We start from the raw sequence: 12,153 nt of genomic DNA on the forward strand, positions 1-12,153 counted from the left end.
GTACTTTTGACTACATCAAATCATGTATTTTTGACTGATTTTGCGAATTATAAGCCTTTTTTTATTAAACCGGATGATTAGTTGAAGGACTTGAGGTTTTTTTATAAAACACATGAAAACAATTGTACTTTACCTCCCGAAAAATTTCTTAATAATCTCTTAGTATAAGACGAAATTTATAATATGAATCAAATTCCAGCTGATTTATTATGTTAATTGTAATAAATGGACATCTTTTCATTAGGATGTCTCATTTCTGATCTTTATTTAGATGGTGAGGCCCCTTTATTTACTTATGAGTAAGTTTAATTATTTAAAAGAAACGCATATAGTCCTAAGAATATTATAGTTAAGATATAGGAGTAAAAAATAAAGAGTTTAGTTGAGAAAATAATCTTTAATATTAATGGAAACAGGCCTAATATTTAAGAAATTGCAAATTATTTTAAAAATGAAATTATTGGAGAGGAAAAAATATTGATTTATTAATTAATTTATGATATAGATTGCATTTATCATTCAAGTTTTTTCGCTTCGGCTGATTTTAGAGTGGCTTTTTTTAAAGAAATTTTACCAATTATACATTAAGTGATTTTAAAATAAGAATTTTGTACGAATTTTAGGTTTTCTTTGCCAATTCCATTATAGAAAATTGATTTTAAAAAAATTCTGATGGAACTTTTTAATGGGAGATGCAATATTTTTGATATATTTAAAACGGAGAGTGTATAGTTTATTAAAAATAATTCATAATCAATTATTTAGATAGAAAATATTTAAAATTTAATTGAGTAAGATTTAAAGAAGTAGGAGCAAATTTTCTAATAAAAAAATAAGTAGAAAAATATATATAACTAACAATATTAGTAATTTGAAAATAATAAAAATTAAATAAAAAAAATTAAGATTAGAATGAAAAATAAGATTAAGATTAAGATTAAGATTAAGAATAATAGTAATAATAATATTATTAATAATAATAATAATAAAAATAATAATAATAATAATAATAAGAATTTTTAAACTTAGAATAATAAAAAGATAACTAAGAATTCTAAAATTTATAAAAAAATTTATATTAAAATAGTCAATAATCTGAAGATTAAAAAGGTTTATTTGTTCCAGAATTACGTATTATTATAAATATGCTATGTACAACAATACGAAACGTAAAATATGTTAATAGTAAATTATTAGGTATAGAAATACTAGTTCATTTAGCAAAATATGTATCTAATTGGGATAAATTGCATAATATATTACCTTATATATGTAATTTAATTGATGATTAAGAATTTTTAGTTGCAAAATAAGCATTTTTATCATTTTTTGAAATATTAAAAGAAATGTAATTAAATGACAGTTTTTATAGTTAAAAAGAAATAACTTTATATAAAGCTTTTGTTTGGAATAATATTCAAAAATCAGCTAAAAATCATGATATAAAACCTATATTTATAACAAATTGTATAGAAATGGGAATCATATGTAAAAACTTAACAAATTAATTATTATAATTAAGAAATAAATAAGAAAAAGTAGAAAAAGAACTTTTCAGAAATTGAATATGGTATTATTTAAAAAATAAATATAATAAATAGAGATATAATTAATATATATAAATAAATATAAAATATATATAAACATATATATATATATATATATATATATATATATATATATATATATATATATATATATATATATATATATATATATATATATTAGATGATGAATATTCACAAGAACTTAAAGAAATCGAAGAATTAATAATACATACATTTGAAGGAGCTCTAAAATATGAAACTTCATCCTAAATTGCAAATTTAGCAATTTAAAATCTTCCTTAGCTTTTAGATTTTATTCATAAGGAAAAATAGCTTTTTGATCATTTTATAAGTTTAGTAAAAAATAAAATATTAATATAAAAATAATATAAAATATATATTAAAGGTAGTTTCATGTTTAAATATCGAAGAAAGAAAGCGCGCATGTTTGGAAACAATGTATGAGATAATAAAAAGAATTTAAAATGATTAATTTGTAGATTTATTAATTTTAAGTACATAAGCTTTAATATACGAATAAAGTGAATTAATCGTTTAACTAACATTAAATTTCTACGTTTAAATAATATAAAACTAACCATAAAAAATAAAACCTAATTTAGAAAAATAACTAATGAAAAAGTTTGTTCCATTAATATTACACCCACATAATTGGATACGATAAGAAGCAGCACTTTTTATATCTACAATAATATAAAAATCCAATAATTTGTATATTCTTAAAGAAATAATGCCTATAATAGGTCCTTATTTATGTGAAGAAGTGCAAATTTTAAATCAATCTATTTTCTATTAATTACTACCGAAAGGAATAGATAAATAAAATATAGATTATAAATAAAAAAAATGCAATTTTTAAAAAGGGCCAGCAGCTGCCAGTTTTACATTAGCTTAATGGAATGGATAAAATGTGGAATAGTTAAAATAATAAATAAAACTATTTGAAAATAATTATTTGAGAGAAATTAGAAGTTCTCAAGATAGTTAATACAAAGAAAAAGCTTTAAATGAATTTAATAAATAGTTAGATTTTATAAAAAGTTAAAGTTCTATAAAAATAAGTATTTACAAAAAAATAAGTGAATATTTAATAAATGCATATAAAAATTAATTCTTTTTACATATTAGTATATAAAATATTAAATAAAAATTAAAATATTTAAATATAAAATTAATAATAAATAAATTAATAACAAATATTAATTGGTTAATAATAATAATAATAATAATAATAATAATAATAATAATAATAGTAATAATAATAGTAATAATAATTACCTTTTAAACATATAGTTTTATTATCTTAATCATAAATTTTAAATAGTATATAAACTAAAAACTAAGAAACTTAACAAATGTTAGATTTTTTTAAAATGTTTAAAATTTTATTCAATGATAATAATAATCCATAATATTTATTAGATATAGATAATAACACTTAAAAATTTTTAAATTAAATTTAATTTTAGCTTTCTATAAATTTCGATTCAAATATTAATAAATTCTAGCTTTTTTCTAATCATCTTTAAAAAAATTTTGCTAATTCACTTATTTTAGTATAATCATTTATGTTTTAAATAAACCAATTCGAAATTTAAGAAGAAATAGATTTAGGAAGGCCTTTCCAAAACTCTGATGTTCATTATAATTATTAATCTCAAGGATAAAAAGCTTAATAATTACGAGGACAATTGGTAACTACAGTATATGAGCATTAAGACGCGGTTTCTTGTTTGGATATTTTTAAAAATAATAGACATTTTATTTCAGGATCTTAAGATGGTTCTATTCGTATTTTTGATTTGGAAAATTTAGAAAAGTAAATTTTAAATAATTTAAAAAATTAAATTTATATTTAAATAAAGAGGAAGTAATTTAGATTCAGTAGGAAATATATAATGTAAAAACGAAGAAAATGAAAATCAAAAAGATGCAATAAAATCAATTAAAATAATTTAAGATTCTTCTACAATTTTAGTAGGAACAAACGGATAAATAAACTTATATAATGTAAAAATATATATATATATATATATATATATATATATATTTAGTTATATATATTACTTATAAAATAAAAAAGATTGAAAATGTTTCAAATAATTTGATTCCAGAAGATAAAAGATCCTCTAGAAATATATAAAAGTAATATGTTGACGGAGAAATTCGTTGCTTAGAAAGTCTTTAAAATTAAAATAATAAATGCTTTTTATATACAACATCTAAAGGGAAATTAGGAATTATTGATATTCGTTCAAAATCTTCCACTTTAACATATAATATAGGAAAAGAACGAGGATTGATTTCATCTTTAATATTAGCGCCTAATTAATAGTAATAACAAAAAAAAAGATTTAAAATATAATAATAAAAAAAAGTACTGCAGTTATAAGTACATTAAATGGATATATTCTTTTATATGACATTAGATATAATATAGTAACACATACGTATTAACTATTAAACAGCTAAGAATAACCTTTAGGAATATTCACATTACAAAACCTATATAAACATGCCAATATAGATTATTTAAATGAACATTAAAATCTTATCTGTATGAGTTATGCATCCGACAATAACGAAATAGCGGCTTTTAACCTTTCTGCAACTTAAGAAAACTCTAATCCTCATTTATATATGGTGAGTACAGGAAGCTATGATACTACATTCCATACTCCGATTTTAAGGTAATTGAAAAATCACGAGATTCCTAAAAATTATATTGGGAATAGTCTAAAAGATATGTTCGATTATGATTTTATACCTGAATTTTCTTCGAAAATTGATGTACTTTCTTATTTAAAAGATTCCCTAGTTTCCACTCAAAATGGGATTAAATAAAAATGGCTCTAATATAGTAGTTAGTGTTATTAAAATATTATAAAAATGCAAGAAAGTAAGAATTATATTAGTAAAATTCTATGCTTGCCAAATTATTAATTAAATAATATGTAGGCTTTTTAATAAAAAACTACTCAGAATGTTATTATTACTTGTGGAAATGATAAAAATATACGATTGTGGTAATTAAATAGCGATTTGTAAAAAAATATTGGAAATTTAGAATGTTTTTTTAAAGGATTTCATGTATCTAATGTAGATGGAGTAGAAAGAAATTTTTCCTGTAAAAAAATTACTGGAATGACTATCTTACATGAATTCAGTAGAAATTCTTTAGTCTAATTTTATTAGAAAAATGATGCAGGGAAAAGTAAAAAGGGTCTATAAGATGAAATTAATTATAATTCGTTCTATAAAGCAGATAAAAGGTGTAATCATTAAGATTTGATTACTGATATTGTGTATGCAGAAAGAGATTTGGGGTCGTTTATTATTTCTGCTAGTAGAGATTGTACAGTTAAAGTTTGGAAATGAAATTTTTAGTTTTTATATTTATTTTTAAATTTAATATATAAATATATATATTATGTATTTTTTTCAAACTAATTTTTTTTAATTTATATTCATTTTAATAAAAAAATTATTATATATATTATATTTTTATATTTATAGAAAAATATTTTTTTTATTTTTAAAAAGAAAAAATTATATAAAATATATATATATATATATATATATATATATTATATATATATATATATATATATATTACTTTTTAATATTAATAATTTTTTATTTTACATATAAAATTTTTTATTTTTTAACTTTTTTTTATTTATATTCATATTAATTTATAATTAATATTTTCTTATATAGCTAATCTTAATTAATATTAAAAAATGATTAAGATTATTTTAATTTTATTATTATTTATATTAGCGTCAGTTTAACTTAGAATCGCTGATGATTTCAAAGCTGGATTATTTAAATTTAATACTATATAGAGCGGTATATATATAATTAAAAAAACATGATTTATATTTATTTATATATATTAGGAATATATTAAATTGATATTGGAGATTTAAATGATGATCTTTTAATGGCATATGGAGATTTTGATGGAAATAAAAGGTAACCTTTATTAAAATATAATTAAAATATATATTTATTAATTTTAAGTACTGATATTGTTACTTTATCATCTTAAAATATAATTAATATATGTTTATGGTAAAACGATGGAAGTAAAAATTTAATATTAATATATCAAAAGCCTATATTTTAAAAATAATAATAAACACTAAAAAAACATAATAATTTATTATTTAATATAAAAAAGCCAAATTTAAAAAACATACATTACAATAATCAAAAAATGAGAAATGCTAAGGAAATATAGTTAATATAATACCTGGTAAAATAAACTATACAAAAATAAAATAAATTAACAAAAATATTAAACAAAAAAGGCGATGTAAATTATGATGGAAATTTAGATTTAGTATTAATAAAATAAACATAAGATAAAAATATTTATTGTTTAAATGTTTTAATTTAAAAAAATTGCAGTTTAAATGACTGTTAATTTATTAATTCCGTATATATAAATATAGAAATGGATGGATAACCTTTTGCTGCTGATTTTTTAGGTCAAATAAACTAAAAAAATTTCTAACTTATGTATTTTAGTTAAAATGAAAATAAAAGAAAAATTATTAACTTTTTACAAAATGAAATGTAAAAAATATAAATTTATTATAATCAAACGAAAAAAAAAAAATAGGCAATAAATAGAATTTTCAACATTAATTTCTTTAAATAGCGAATGTATATAATATCCTTAATAATTTAAATTTGCAAATCCACATTTTAGTTCGTTTTTAGATTTCAATGGGGATTGTAGAGCAGATTTAGTAATACATTCAATAAATGATTAAGGAAAATAATAAGTAGAGTTATGGGAAAAATTAGAAAACAATAAATTTTGTTTAAAATAAATACAAATTTCAAAATCATAGGATTTTGATTTAAAATCTTTCACATTATTAGACATAAGTTAATAAAAAAGAAAAAAAAAGAAACTAAAAATTAAATTTAATTTTTTTTTTAAAAACTAAAAATAAAAGATTTTGATGGAAGTGTAGATTTTATAGCTTTAGTATAAAATAAAAATACTAAAGATTCTACAATAGTAATATCATATAATAAAAATAATGTTGACCCGTCAAATTTATGTCAAAGATTTTCAAAATAATCATACGAAGATTTTTCTATATAGGGTCCTTATACATACCATTAATAACTTACATTTGTTCCTTTTTCAAACAAATAGGAAAACTTGGTATTTATAAGATTACAAGATGTCGATTTAGACGGTATGCCTGATTTAATATTAACTTCCGATAACTAACAAGAAGAAGGTAAATTTGTAATTCTAGAAAATAAAAAATGTAAAGGAAAATAATGTGATACCATAGAAGCAGAAAATCCAAGATTATTTGTACTTTCAAGTGATTAAGTTTGGAAAGAAATGAATGATTAAAACGCACATACCGTTTCTTTTTTCGATATTAACGAAGATGGAAAAATAGATTTCTTTATAAATACCAAGGATTATTCTTCTGGAAAAAATTCTATTAAATGCTTCTTTAATTATATATCTACAGATGCTTTCTTTATTAAAGCTTTAGGGCTTAATGGATAATGTAATAATAATAAATGTTAAAGTGGAATTTATTATGGAGCTACATATGAATGTAAAGTTACTACTTTAGATACTACAGAAAAAGTTGCTACAGGTATATTTAAATTAATAAATATATATATATATTATATATATATATATATATATATATATATATATATATATATATATATATATATATATATATAGGTGTTTAACTTAGTCAAAGTGCTTATAGGTCTTTACAATTACCTTTTGTTATTTTAGGACTTGCAAGAACAAATAATTACATTGAAAATTTAACTGTTGGTTTATCTTTAAACGAGGTATTTATATTAAAAAATTGAATATATATAAAAATATATATAAAAATATATATATATATATTTATATATATTTTTATATCTATATATATATTTATATTTATATTTATAATAGTTTTTTTTTTAATAATAATATTATAGGATAAATAATCAAGAAAAACTTGGACTCCAATTATTCCTAATTCATAATTAATTATATACCCTTTAGAATAAAAAAATAAGTTTTCTTTTTTTTTAAAAAAAATATAATTTATATATTTTTTTTTTAATAAAAATATAGATGGGTATTGAGTATATTTGTTTAACCTAACGAAGCTTTACTTATTATAATAATTGTTACTGTAACCATTTTATTTATTTTAGGTTTTATTATTGGTTGGTATCATTATAAAGAGAAATAAGAAGACAAATAAGGACAAGTATAATTTTTTCATATTTTTAGATGAAAAATACATTTAATATAAATAATTATAATTTTTTAAATATTAAATATATTATGCTTTTAATTTTAAATAAAAACATTAATATATAATTAAATAAGATTAATATAGTACTATAAAATATTAATAATAATATTAAAATTAATTATTAAATTTTTATTCTATTTTTTATAATATTGTTTATTCTTTTCTAATAGCCAATTTTAAAATATATATAATTATATATTATATATATAATAAATATTAATCAAAATTATGCGACAGTCTATAATTTTGAGCAAGTTTCTTCTAAAAGGCTTAACAAATTTTCTTCTGTTTCTTCTCTAATTAAAAAATATAAAAATTAAATTTATTATATTTTTTTTTTTTTTTTAATTTATTATTATTATTTTTTTAAAAAAAAAACCTTGTTTTTTTTTCATTATCTAATTCAACTTTAACACGATTTACTACATCTTTAAGCATGTCAAAAATTGCAGCTTCAGATTCTTCTCTTAATCTTTTTTCATTAAAAATAGTTTCGTTTAATTAATTAAGCTCATTTGTTATTGTTTTCATCATATTTTAATCACTTTCTTCTCTTTCTTATCTTTCTGATTCTATTGCTCCTTCTATTTATGGTAAGTCTTATTAAAGAGATTAGAATAGATCCTCGATAAACTAGTTTCTTTGGGACGATTCTCTTTATATTTCACCTTTAAGTAAATTAAATTTCTCTTCTAAGCTTCTAATTATTTTACTTTCGTGTGTTTTTCTAGACTATATATGTATAATTTATATATAATTAATTAAATTAAAACATAAAAAAATATAAATTTAAAAAAAAATTGTTTCAAAAAAAAAACTTATATTTAAAAATATAATAATATATATAAATATTTATATATATATATACATCTATTTCATTCTCTAAAATTTATGTTAATTTACTTTCTATTTGATACATATTTTAATTAGTTTAATCTATTTAATTATCATTATTTATTTTTTCTTCTTCTAGTATTTTTTCGAATTTGACTAACTATTAATAAATTTTTAAAAAATAAATGATATAATTTTTATTTTTTTTTATTATTAATATATTTATTTATATATTTTTTGTTAACATTTTCACGGATTCCATTTAACGAGTTGTCAAATTCTCCTTAAACTTCTTAAAATTATTATTCTAATAAATTTAAATGATTTTCAGATTATTCGAATTTTTTATAACGTTCTGTTTCAACACCAATCTATTTAATATAATTTTTTTATTAGTAATAATTATTTAAATACTTATATTGAATTAAGTTTATCTTATATTCTTTAAATACGATCTGAGTACAGAGATTAATTTAAAATATTATTATCTTTTTTTATTATTTAAGATTATTTATAATTAATGATAATACATTTTTTTTATTATTAATATAAATGTTTATATTAAATTTCTTTTTTTTTTATTTTCTTACAATTTTATTTACTAGATTTAAATGACATTTATATAATTGTTTCAGTTGTATTTATTAAAGTAGTTTTGTTTTATTTTTAAAAATTATAATTTAAATATAAAAATATATAAATAAAAACATATAAAATGAAAATAAATATTTTCAAAATAAATAATAAATACTAGAAGAAAAATTAATTTAAAATCATATATAGATGAAAAATTTTCTATACAATTATGAATTAATAAAAAAAAAAAAAATTCATTTTTTAAGGATTTAACTAAATTAATATAAAAAAAAAATATAAATATAAATATAAATATATAAAAATTAAAATATATGTATAAATATTTATTGATATATAAATATTTAAATATTTCTATATTTAAAAAATTTTTTATAAATAATACCTTTATTAGTATCTTAGCTTCTTTTTATTTAATTTAGAAGATAAATAAAATATTTTTTATCACATTTTAGAAATTATTATTTATTTAAATAAATTTAAATATTTGTATTTTATTTCAAAATATTATATACTTTTTTCAAATTATTTTACTAAAATTATTCTTTTCTTAAATTTTTATAATTATTCCTACTAATTTTTCAGCTATTTTAGACAATATAAACCTTTTAATTATTTATATTTTTTTTAGAAATTTAATAAAATTTACCTTTTTGAATTCATTTATTACATCTCCTTTAAATTTTATTTATTGTATTTTTTAAAAATCAGCAATTTGTAATTCTTTAATTTTATCAATTATATTATTTATAGCAAATTTTTTTTCATATGAATTTCTTCCCGTAATATTCTTTTATTGATCTTATAACATCCCAAAAACATTAAAATTACCTTAAATAATTTACTTTTATTATTCTATTTATACTAAAATTCCATTATTTTTCATTATATCATATACAATTTGTATATTTTATCTTATTTAAGCTATATTCTTAGGTTTTAATAGAATTTTTTATTTATTCAAACCTAATTTACTAAGCAAATCATAAATAAATACTCCGTTTCTGACTTCATCTTCAAAAAGCGTCAAATTCTTATTATAAAAATCAACTTATTCTTTTTTATATCCCATTTCAAAAATAAGCCATTATAAATATTCTTTTTTTACTTATAAAAATATATAATTTTTGTTATAAAAAATACATTTTTCACATTCAGAATTATATTAATTTTTTAATATATTATATGAAAATTAATTACTCTAAAAATTGTTTTTTTATAAAACTCTATTAATAATCTTTTTAAGAACTTTTTCTTTAATGTTATAATTATTGCTAGTTTTATTATGTTTTCTATTATTATATTTTCTAAAAACAATTTTTAATATCTTCTAATATATTCCAAAAAGCTTCCTTTTTCCCAAATTTAAGTTCTTTTATAAAATGAATGCTTTTTTTGTCAAAAAAAGGTATATTTTATAAAACATCTTCTACTTTTCGGAAATTATCATTTATATCTTGGATATTATTAGTATTTCTTTTCCCCTAAACTTATTAATTTCCTAAAAAAGCATTCAATAAATCAATAAAAAAAGCCCCGTTTATAGTAAATTTAATAATGTCGTCAACATTTTAAGAAAAATGATCTTTAATTATTTTTGTTTATATTAACCATTCATAAGTTTCTTTTTTTCGAACTTCTTATTTATTTTCAGGACTATTAAAAATTGTATTTTGGGGAGTAGAAGGAAAAGAATGCATTGAATTTTCCTTATTTTTGGAAGTTGGTTACTTATCTTTTTTAATAGAAGAATAATTCGAATTAAATATATGTCCAGAATTTCGTTTTGGAATTTATTTTTGGACTTTTAATTACTATTAGATATTGTAGCTATGGATAAGTTTAAGGCTTTTTGATTTGTATTTTGATTATTTTTTATGTTTACATTTGTTTATTGACAAAGAGTTGTAAAATTTGACAATTAATTCTATTCTTTTTATTTATATAAAAATTATAAGACTTCCATTTATTAAGATGAACTCTTTTTTTTAATATATATATTTTTATATTTATCTGTATTTTTTGTTTTACTTCATATAGACTTTAAGGGGTTCATTTTTTTTATATATTCAGGAACTTTTTTCTAAAGTCTTTTATTGTGTTAAGAGAAGTAGTTAGGTTTATGTAGTTTGCAAATATTGCTTTATTTGTTTTTATAAATAAAGTTTAGATAAATAGTTTAATATATAATTAATATATTTTTATAAAAATATACTTTTTTAAAAGACTATTCTTGAAATAAAATCCTTTTTAGAATTGTTTAATATTATTTCATTTATAAGAAAACAAAATATAATACCTATTTATATAATAATAATTTTTTTATTATATAAGTTTATATTTAATATATAAACCGCTTTTTAATTCATTTATATTTTAAATTCACGACATTATTTATATGGAAGAGTGTTAATATATGAGATTATATTTTTAATATTTTCTTAATTTTTATCAATATTATAAATAAAAAATGATTTCATAAGGTTTTAAATATTTGATTAACTTTATCAAAAATAATCTATTTATATATTTTTTTTGTTTATTAATATTTTAATTTTTTACGTTTAAAAATTTATATAAATAAAATTAAATATAATTTTTAAAAATTACTAATAATTTTTTTTTTAGTAAATTATATAATTATGTTTACATTTTTATTTTATTATTTACTTAAAAAATAAAAACTAATGAAAGATAAAATAATTTTAATTAAAAATAATAATTATTATTATAATAATAAATAATTTTTTATATATTAAAAAAGAAAAAATAAAAATAAAAAAAACAAGTAAAAAAAAAAAGGAAAACAAAAAAACAAAAAAGGAAAAAAAAAAAAA

The 12,153-nt window shown here is 17.2% G+C and overlaps 2 protein-coding genes across 2 annotated transcripts, besides 27 other annotated features; one reads left to right on the forward strand and one right to left on the reverse strand. All coding sequences in view use genetic code 6, as the record gives it.

Annotated features, from left to right (window-relative positions):
- Positions 1-225: 225 nt before the first annotated feature.
- On the forward strand, positions 226-7,867 carry IMG5_172760 (integrin alpha fg-gap repeat 1; the record flags this gene model as incomplete). Its single annotated transcript, XM_004029780.1, has 18 exons — positions 226-299; positions 1,088-1,131; positions 1,729-1,904; positions 1,954-2,006; positions 3,434-3,578; positions 3,652-3,748; positions 5,352-5,420; positions 5,471-5,546; positions 5,595-5,659; positions 5,755-5,829; positions 5,885-6,152; positions 6,199-6,470; positions 6,542-7,213; positions 7,309-7,424; positions 7,563-7,642; positions 7,702-7,762; positions 7,785-7,840; positions 7,864-7,867. 18 exons carry the CDS (start codon positions 226-228, stop codon positions 7,865-7,867), a joined length of 2,403 nt encoding a protein of 800 aa, XP_004029828.1.
- Positions 876-905: a microsatellite.
- Positions 921-949: a microsatellite.
- Positions 949-1,013: a microsatellite.
- Positions 1,613-1,725: a microsatellite.
- Positions 1,912-1,945: a microsatellite.
- Positions 2,701-2,748: a microsatellite.
- Positions 2,709-2,755: a microsatellite.
- Positions 2,734-2,845: a microsatellite.
- Positions 2,737-2,767: a microsatellite.
- Positions 2,777-2,843: a microsatellite.
- Positions 3,585-3,632: a microsatellite.
- Positions 5,127-5,181: a microsatellite.
- Positions 5,185-5,233: a microsatellite.
- Positions 5,186-5,232: a microsatellite.
- Positions 5,831-5,871: a microsatellite.
- Positions 7,232-7,307: a microsatellite.
- Positions 7,446-7,532: a microsatellite.
- Positions 7,470-7,532: a microsatellite.
- A 241-nt stretch (positions 7,868-8,108) lies between the features above and the next one.
- On the reverse strand, positions 8,109-9,093 carry IMG5_172770 (hypothetical protein; the record flags this gene model as incomplete). Its single annotated transcript, XM_004029781.1, has 4 exons — positions 8,109-8,184; positions 8,268-8,620; positions 8,757-8,882; positions 8,968-9,093. Coding segments are annotated over 4 exons (681 nt in total), but the record flags the coding sequence as incomplete, so codon positions are not given.
- A 296-nt stretch (positions 9,094-9,389) lies between these two features.
- Positions 9,390-9,427: a microsatellite.
- Positions 9,404-9,444: a microsatellite.
- A 146-nt stretch (positions 9,445-9,590) lies between these two features.
- Positions 9,591-9,615: a microsatellite.
- Positions 9,616-9,797: 182 nt separating this feature from the next.
- Positions 9,798-9,851: a microsatellite.
- A 745-nt stretch (positions 9,852-10,596) lies between these two features.
- Positions 10,597-10,626: a microsatellite.
- An 882-nt stretch (positions 10,627-11,508) lies between these two features.
- Positions 11,509-11,541: a microsatellite.
- A 472-nt stretch (positions 11,542-12,013) lies between these two features.
- Positions 12,014-12,069: a microsatellite.
- A 4-nt stretch (positions 12,070-12,073) lies between these two features.
- Positions 12,074-12,153: a microsatellite.
- Positions 12,107-12,152: a microsatellite.

The sequence above is a fragment of the Ichthyophthirius multifiliis genome (assembly GCF_000220395.1).
Source record: "Ichthyophthirius multifiliis unplaced genomic scaffold scaff_1120509251268, whole genome shotgun sequence".
Classification (NCBI taxonomy): domain Eukaryota; phylum Ciliophora; class Oligohymenophorea; order Hymenostomatida; genus Ichthyophthirius; species Ichthyophthirius multifiliis.